This window comes from Opisthocomus hoazin, chromosome 2 (genome assembly GCF_030867145.1).
Source record: "Opisthocomus hoazin isolate bOpiHoa1 chromosome 2, bOpiHoa1.hap1, whole genome shotgun sequence".
In the NCBI taxonomy this organism is placed as follows: domain Eukaryota; kingdom Metazoa; phylum Chordata; class Aves; order Opisthocomiformes; family Opisthocomidae; genus Opisthocomus; species Opisthocomus hoazin.
In genome coordinates this window covers 23,300,770-23,310,188 of record NC_134415.1, presented here as the reverse complement: position 1 = coordinate 23,310,188, position 9,419 = coordinate 23,300,770, and the positions used below count along the sequence as shown (strand labels likewise).

The following is a 9,419-nucleotide window of genomic DNA, read 5'->3' as shown; positions in this document are numbered from 1 at the left end:
TGCCTGCCAGTCTCCCAGCAAGTAAACAACTACTACCCCTGCAAATAAAGGGCGCTGCTTTGTTTAAAAGGCGTGTTTTCATGGCTATGCCGTTCTTGTAGCCATAAAATTAATTGGACTAACAGTTATGAGAATTAAAGATGCCATAAAACTAGAGTATAGTATAGGTAGAAGTATTTTGTCTTTACCTGTAATATCGAGTGCCCTAACAAGATACTTAACACAAGAAGTACATTTAGGAGAAATCTAAAAAAAGATTTGTTTATTTCCTGTGCAGATACAGATGAATCCCGAAGATGATGTTCTTTACCCTTCCACTTCCACCCCAAAGCATGTTGACCAGGCAAAGAATGACAATGGATAAGACAGTTTGCTTATAGTTACATATCCCTCTAGCAACTTGATATACATGTATTTGGTGAATCAACAGGAGTCAAAATACAGTTCAGGTTACAGCAGGTCATACATCAAAACAGAAATAGCCTTGAAAGCTGCACCTTTATATTTCATTAGCAATTTTAACAGCATCTCTATTGATGAATGTTTCTATCAATTACAGCTACAGAAAGTGCTGTTTAAACACAGTATTTATATTAAAAATTACACAGAACAACATGCTTTTTAAAATTTTTATTGAATGTAATATTTAAACAATTTCATAAACACCTACAGCATAAAAGACTGCCTGTTTATGATGCTTCCAATCTTCTTTTCCTCAATTTTTCCACATAGAACTTGAATGTCTCCTATAAATAGAGTGGAATAAACAAGCTCAACATTGGTTCAACTGAAAAGTTACTAATTCTGAACAAAGTCTTATGTCCCGACAAAAGCAAAATCTACTATTCTGTCATGCAAAACTAGATCTGTATTGAAGAAGTCTGTATAATTAAGAGAAATACCAGAGAGACAGAATAAAAGGAAAAGGAAAACCTTGCCAAAAATGCATAATGAAGCTTCTATTACAAAATGCAATAATATAATCCATTTCACTTTAAAAACGAAAAGACTTTTTAACTGCAATCTGCAATTGTGTAAAAAAAAAAAATTCAAAGACCAAGCTGCATTAGAGAAAAATTGAACAGGGAAATCAGAAAATGAATCATTTCAGTGACTTTGAAAAAACACTTTCATTTTCACTAGCTACATGTAAGAAACAGACATTGTAGGTTTTAAATTTACACAGTCCAAATTATGTCAAGGTTGCAGAAAAAAACTCCACAGCTGTTCAAAGGCTAAAAGAAATATTTTATCCCAAATTTTTATCAAATTCTTTGCAAAATGAGAAAAGAAAATCACATTTATAATGAAGCAATATGGAGAAACAGCATATAATCAGGTCATTACAGAACTACAGAAAAACACTTATTTTAGAATATAAAAAGTGAGTAGAAAATGGCAATTAAAAGTTTGCTTAGAGAGGAAAAATATAGTAAGTATTTAAAGTCTGCTTTGCTAGAATGGTACTAGTAGACTATTAGTCAAAGGAATGATGTGAAAGAAATATTTACAGTCTTGACACATTTCGTGTAATGCCACTTGTCACCCTCAAATAGGATACATTTGCACAGTTGCTTATATCTGTTGGCAAGGCAGCTAGAATCAAAGCTGCAACAGAAAAATAAATTCCTACAGTTCTAAAAACCCATCCTACTGAAGCAACAACTTGTACTACATACAAAACAGGCAATTAATGAAAACTAAAACCCATTAATTGTTAATGAAATACACATTCTGTAAGCCTTTTAAAGTTCAATTGCTTAGATAAATGCCCCAAGGACATTTGATAAAGGTCTGTAGGTGAGTGCCTGATAAGGGTCAGGTAGTTTAAATATCGTAAGCCCCAAGAGGTTTTATTTCCTCAAGTCAAATCCAATGCAAGATTACTACAGCTCCTACAACATTCAGTACTTCATACATTACCTCCTTTGAGGAGTCTCTGCAGAGATCTAACCCCTATGTAATTATTCATGCAATTTGTTTTATTAAAATTGAACATACACAATTCTGCAGATCTATTTCTTAATTAGGAAATACTCACAGGGGGTTCAGTGAAAGGGACTGGCTCTCCTACTTCCTTCAAAAAAGCTGCTAAAGATTTCAGAGACAGCTCGGGCAGCTGTATATTCTTCGCTTGGGTTTTCTCGTACACAGCCTTTACAGCAGCAACATCCCCATCCAGTTCTAAGGGAAAAAAAAAAAAAAAACCCACAAAAAACCCACCAGTGCTTAAGTGTTCCTCTTTTCACCTGTTTCTATGATGTCATGCATTCCTACTACTTGCCAAAATAGATTCTAAATATTTTAATATACAATATTCCAAATATTCTGGATATTTTTCATATCCTACTGACAATTTGCATAAGAGAACAGAACATACAGCCACTCTAACTTTCCTTTTTATTTGAGGCGGGATGATCAATTACTTCAAGAATGTACTGGAACCACAAAGGACTAGGATCCGCACTGTGAGAACACACCGCTCCAGGATGTGAGATACAGAGCCACATGCCTCTTTCTGAAGCAAATTATAAAAAAAATTAGAACGAAAGCTAAAACAAAAAACAAAAGCCACCCAAGTTCAGCATGTGAGAACTCTAGAACAGTAACTTAATTCCCTTAAGTAAGGGCAGAATATTGTTATGGTTACAGGTGCTAGCTACATCAGAACTATAACCTAAAGGAACAAAGAAAACAAAGATCAGACATTCATTTTAGAACACAAAGAAAAACCCATTTCATCCTATTGAGTGGGAGAAAAATTTTGCTGACTCACTACCACTATTACAAAGTTTAACTGCTTAAGTAACCATTTTGCTGGATATTCCACAGAAGGCACCAGTCCCTGCAACAGGTTCTAACTGATCCATTCTTGATTTATTTAAAGCACTATTCACTTCCAGCTGTAGAATTGTGAAGAATTCCTCCTTCCTCAGAAATGGAAGAGAGGAGAAACTCCTCCTCCTACACTGACCCATGCTTAACCACAGACTCCTCTGCTGCTCAGACATATGCTTGAGAAGCATCAGGATGAAACTGAAGTGACCCCTGACAGTGTCACTGTTGTCCTCAGGGTCCTAGAAGCAGTACAGCAATTGCCAGCACCTTGTGAACAACAAGGAACCCATCATGTCCAGCTAAATTAATTTTGTTGCTTGGGAAAACGCAAATGCCTCCAGTATGGGAGCTGTCTTGGGTTCTCACTTGTTCATATTTGGAAACACCATCTTCACAACCATAGCGGCTACAAAAACAGTGGTTCTTAAAGAAAAAAAAAAAAGCTTTAATTATGCAGAAACGGATAGCTTGTGTCCCTTTCTCGTGAGAAAAAGCTTCCCACTCGCATCTGGCAAATGGCTGAGCTCCTTTCTGAATGTGGGAGGCTACTGCAGAAACTGCATAAAGTGATGGTTTAATGAAAGCCTAACAGAAATTGTTAACTTTCTCTTTCTTTAAAATAGATGTATTTACTGTATGGAAAACAGAAAAAAAAAAAAAAGCTAATACTTAGATTGCACTTAATGGACCAAGCAAATGCGATTTTGCATATTTCCTTTTTCTAGAAGGTATACAGCAAAGCATTATGCATCTCACCAGATGAATCAAACCTAATCCTAGCAGTGGAATGTATCTCAGGACAAGGAAAGGAATAAATGTCCCTTTATTTCTTCAGTCATGGATGTCTGATATATGATCAGACTACGTCATCTATATTCCACTATATCTTTGCTAGACACATAAAAATTTATCATTTGTCCATTTATTTTGATAACTAGTAACAGTAACCAATTGCAGTAATAGTACTCTTATCTTTCATTCCCCTTTCTAACGAGTTAAAAATAACAATAGGCCTGACAGGAGAATCATTTGTTCTCTGAAGATACTACATGGTTGGACTTGGCCCAAAATGAGGAATCATGTTCTAAAGCTTACTAACTGTAAAACAAAAAAAATAAAAATAAAATCTTTCAAATAGATCTTATTTCTAGCCCTCATGGCTGGAACACAACCTAAGCATAGCCTTCTTAACTTCAGTTGTGCTAAATATTTTGCTGATCATAATTTCAACAGCCAAATGAAACTAACATACTCACTGCTGCACAAAGTATCAAAAATGGAAGAAAAGGGATGAGGGGAAGAGGTAGCTAAACAGTTGTTCATGTGTACGGGTCTACATATATTATACATGGTGGGGACAGAATATAGTAAATGCCCCTGAATATCCTAAGACTACAAAAACACCTTACTTCCTTAAAACAGAAAGATGCAATAGAAAATGCAAAGATACCCTAGTACAACTCATCCAGCCCAGCCCTGGTAAAGTGGGTCAAGTAACCGCTGTGTACTCTTCTACCTGATGCAGGAGTGGAATCGATGTCTCATACAGGTGAGATGCTTGTACAGAATAACCTGGGAACACCTTTTAAAACCCTTCATGCTGGTACTGTCTCCTTTAGAACTTGCTATGAGCCAGCTACGTCTCTGCCTGAAGAAACTACAGCACCTTTTCTTCACATACAGTGTGACTTCCCACGATGAATACGCTCTAACCACCGTTTTCGGTAGAATAAAGTCAGTGATTGATTCTCCGCAATCTCTTTATGAAATTGTTGTACTATGATGTAGTTGGAAAGGATACTGAAAAAATTAATTAGTTCACTTACAGAATTTTTACTGAGGTAAAAGCAGTAAAGGGCTAATGATAGTGTAAAGTAGCAAGTACAGTGCTGGTGACAAAAGGGCGGGTTTTTGTTTTATAAAAACATGTTAGAAAACTCACCCTGCTGTGAATGAAACTATAGGCCTAAACTATTTTGGCAGTGATTGCTGTTTTGAACATTACTAAGCAAGTGAATTTTGTAAGTTAGATACTACATCATGACAACTTCTACAAGTTGATTCAAATACAGTGAAGTTTGTGTTCCTTTAACACCATACCTTGGATTTGGGTTTTAAGCGTTTTACTTAATTACTCCTATTTATCTCCTCTGTGATAGACTGGAGCACAAGGGCTTCTGTCATTATACCTTTTTGCTTGTGATACACATGTGAAGAGTATTTACTCCCTGTAATAAAACTGGAGGACCGTATCAGAGTACACAAGGCAAAGGACACTACAGCAGAGATGCAAGCTTCCAGCTGAGTGTTGCCATAGGGGCCATACATCCTGTTTTTTCAAGAGTGAGCGTTGCAAACAAACATATTTAAATAAGCAACTTGATGTTTTAGAGCTGTTCCTCTCTGACTTCAACTATAAAGAGAACTGATTAGCACTTCAAATCAACTACTTAGGTAAATCCAAATGAAGGCATCTGGAAGATTATCTTTGGCTTAATTGAAACAGATATAAAGAATCTACACTAATAACAATAAGGTCCTTGCACATTACTGATAGAACTAATCACTTCTGATTCTGAAATACACACACAAAAGGAACCAATATACTTATTATATGTTTTGGGGAAAAAAGCTAGATTCATTCTAAAAGCCATTAATTTCTACAGTATTCCTCTCCATGGGTTAGGATGGATTCTTTTTTTATTCCATGAAGCCCCTACTCAGCCTCTGTTGTAACAGTATCCTTTAATCTAATACAGCTCATTTGCTAAAGGATTCAAGGCTTGGGTCAGCTGGTTGTTTTTCCAACCTAATAGCTAGCATAGTATGGAGACCCAAGAGACTCAAACAACAAAAACTCCAGACAAGCCCCCCCACCTCTTTGTGGCTCAAACTGTAAAGCGAGTTACACAGTGTAGATCCTGCTCCCCTTTCTAAGGGTTTCCATGGTCTTTCTGAATGTCTCAAGAGTTCTTACTGAAAAACTACTCCAAGGAGAACAGATTACCATAACATCTCATGAGGTAACGGTATGCAGTTTCCATATCTAGATGTTCAGGAATCAGTTCTAGAAGCGTCTCGATCTTCTTTGCCTATGAAATTTAATGCACGGACAAAAAGAGCATTACCTTCAAATCTTAAAGAAAAAAATAAAATTGTCACAGTTAGAATAATGATTTCAGATCTTTTAAGTGATATGAACTGTAATGATAACAAGGAACGGACTGTGCAACTGAAAGTAGACATGATAACTTCCTTCCCAAAATTTCATATTGGTAAGAAATAGTCAAAGAACTCAGGCACAAAATGAAACAAACAAAATACGGTACTAAAACCCACACTCAAGAAGCCTGAACATTAGTTTCTCAATTTTTTTTGAAGGAAGCAATTAATGTATTAATGAGAATGTCAGGATTTCAACCAATTTTTTAAAAATGCAAACGACCCAGCAGCCTTCACCGACCTAGAGGTCAGTGACAGATAGGATCAGTGCTTAAAAAGAAGTCAGATCACTAACTAACGTGCTTCAATTTGGAACCTCCCTCCCTCAACCTCCAATTCCAGTTTCAAAATCTCTCAGGCCTTGAATTAAAAAAAGTTTATAGAAATTAATAACATCTTTTATCACATACTACTAACTTCTATGTGTTATTAAAATTTCAGCTTGAAAAGCTAGAAAATGTCAGGTTTTTTAATTCCTTCTACGGACACCAAAAGATGTTTCTCATCATCGTATTTATTATTATCACTTCAACAGAAGAACTTTTAATCTATGAGTATTTAATGGCAATTTCCACAAAACACAAGTGTGCATTTTCCCTCATTTCAGAAGTATTTATTCTAGTTTGTGCACTGTCTCCTGATGCTGCTCCTCTAAAGAGAGACCAATGTAGTTTTGCATGCGTGCATGTGTGTGTGTGTTTGGGGCTTTTTTTTGTTGTTGTTCAGTGTTGGGTTTTTGGGGGGTTTGTTTTGGGTGGTTTTCTTTAGTGTGTGGGTTTTTTGTTTGGTTATTTTTTCTGGTTTTTTTTTTGCTTTTGAGAGGGGCATATGAGGAGGGAGGGACAGGACTATAGCAGCCACATAAATGAGAGCATTTCAAATTATAGGGAATGAGCACAAAGTCAGGAATCTAAACAGATGCTCAAACTAGATACATGCCCAAACCACCGTAACAACTAATATGAAATGTGTCTTTTAATATAAACATACAGGCATTTTATCATTAGAGAGAGGCTGAGGTTTTAACTTGTATTTGTACTCATATAATGTAGCCAACAAAGTAAGTACTTTCAGGTTGCGATACTGAACTGGATAGGTGCAGTAAAACATTTAAAACACAATGTCTGTAGGATATAAACTATAACATCAACAATGCAGGAAATTACTGAAACAATAGTAACTACACCCTCCTTTCCATCACGCTCCATAAACTGTTCCTTTAAATGTAACCATCTCTGCAAATTAACCTCCCCGCTCCCCCAGAAACCTCATAAAGCTGTCATCTGTGAAGTTCCAGATCCAAAACACTTTAACAAAAGTTGATGAAATAGTAATAATTTGCTACAAATACAATGGTATATATGAAACAATATTATACCTGTCCAGGTTTACTTGCTGATCTAGCCATAAACCTCACTAAAGTTCTCTTCTCCTCAACTAAGGCACCATACCTCTAAAGAAAAAGAAATAATTAATGTAGCAGTCATGAGTAGGTTAGTGATAAACAAATGACTAAGGTGAATATTTCCAATCACAGATGTTCAAAATAATACAGTAAAACATTACCTATTCACAAGGTATATAATTGACCATTAGTTTGGGAAAAAAAAAAAACAAACCAACCACTCAACATAGGAAACAACTTAATTTCATGCATTGTTTTTAAAATGGTAGGTATAAAGTTTGTTTAAAACAAAAGGGGAAAAAATTAAACTCTTACTTCAACATACCACAAAAACGAGGTTTAGGACTGCAAAAGAATGAAAAAGAGAAACACTATTCCTCTCCAATTATACTGCCAAGCATTCACAAGTGAGCTAGGGATCATAAGGTTAATTATACATTTAATAAGGTGTCAGGGAGATAACTGCTCGTTTCTTTATAAAAATTAAAATGTACAAAGCAAGTTCTCTTTAAAGTATAATTACCTACACTTATGCATACAAAGGACTGATTTCAATCTCTCTATTTTATAAAAGGCTTTCACTGCAACAGACAGTGTTTGAGAGAGAGAAAGTTAAACTTAAAAAAGTTTGAGACAGACCAGATAAATCAAAAATCTATCTTACTTTAGAAACAAGGGCAAAATAAAATATACATGACAATATTTTAGTGTATGTTCCTCAAAGGTGTCAGTCTTACGATTCTTACAATGCACAGTGCTTTTTACCAGCTGTAAGATATTTTATCAGTACCAAAATGCACAGGAAGAATACTGTGCATATAAAAATACACATACCATGAATTTACTACATTCAATTCATATTTTAGACAAATGCAAACAAGAAATTTTGGTTTATGCCATTATGAATGTACTGTATGTGTTAATACGGTTCGACAAGCTCTTCAAGGTCCAGGTGAAAAGGTGTGAAGCCTCATTCCATCAGGCAACCCGAGACAAAAGTGTGCCCGTAGTGTTCTGACAAAAAATTGCTTTACAGTGATAAACAGCGGCAAAATATCCATTGGAGAAACTTGCAACAATTTATTTACTGATTCTAGCCACTCACCTACTGTCAGCATAAGAAATAAGGATGCTCTGAGAGGAAAGAGACAGTCTAGCTGCAGAAATGTTTTCCACAGCCCCCTTTCATGCTGAAATATCAAACCACTTTTGACTTTTGTCATTAAAAGCATTCTCCCTCCAGACAGTACAAAAGATGCTGTTGCTGTTTCTTGAACTTTTATATATCAGCTCTTAGAAGCATTTTTGAAAGCAAGAATTCTCCATCTGTATACTAATATTTCAGATCACTACAAGGAAAATAATTCATTTAGAATGTGGTTTACTTTTCAAGAAAATAACAAACAATGGACAGTGATTATTACTATCTTCTAGTTACCTATTAATAGAATATTTGATCCACAATAGCAGTCAAGAATGTTTAACACAACTGAAAGTTTTGCTTGCACCATATAAAAAAACTTCTCATATACACAGAAGTTTCAACTCAAGCTTATCTGTGAATGTGCACTTAACACGCAGTATTTTAAAATTCTCCCCCAAGATATACCATAGACAATGTTATTTCAAGTATACTATAGATCCATGAATTTAATTCCTAGAGTTGGATGGTGTTGTAATAAGAAGCTTTAGGAATATATGAATGGAAAATATTTCATGTTTGAAAAATTTTAAGAAAATGCAAAAAACCCTATCCTCAGAAAAGCAAGTAATTGTAACCAATTTTCATTCACTCATTCAATTTCTTTCACTTCCATCAAAGCACAACCAAAAAATCAGGAAGAGTAAAATAATTTTAGATTTTTTTGCATTTTGATGTTTGATGCTACATAGCAAGAGCGTTTTACATTAAAATTTTAGTCTCCTTTTAATTTAATACTCAGACGACCCATTA

General features: G+C 35.2%; 1 protein-coding gene across 1 annotated transcript in view; it reads right to left on the bottom strand.

Annotated features, from left to right (window-relative positions):
- Positions 1-230: 230 nt before the first annotated feature.
- LRPPRC (leucine rich pentatricopeptide repeat containing) overlaps positions 231-9,419 on the bottom strand; it is a 101,690-nt gene continuing 92,501 nt past the window's right edge. Inside the window, exons 35-38 of the mRNA XM_075412879.1 lie at positions 7,439-7,513; positions 5,846-5,930; positions 2,042-2,184; positions 231-746 (exon numbers count right to left, since the gene is read on the bottom strand). Coding sequence (XP_075268994.1) covers positions 690-746; positions 2,042-2,184; positions 5,846-5,930; positions 7,439-7,513 — 360 coding nt within the window. The 3' untranslated portion in view covers positions 231-689. The remainder of the gene's footprint in view (positions 747-2,041; positions 2,185-5,845; positions 5,931-7,438; positions 7,514-9,419) is intronic.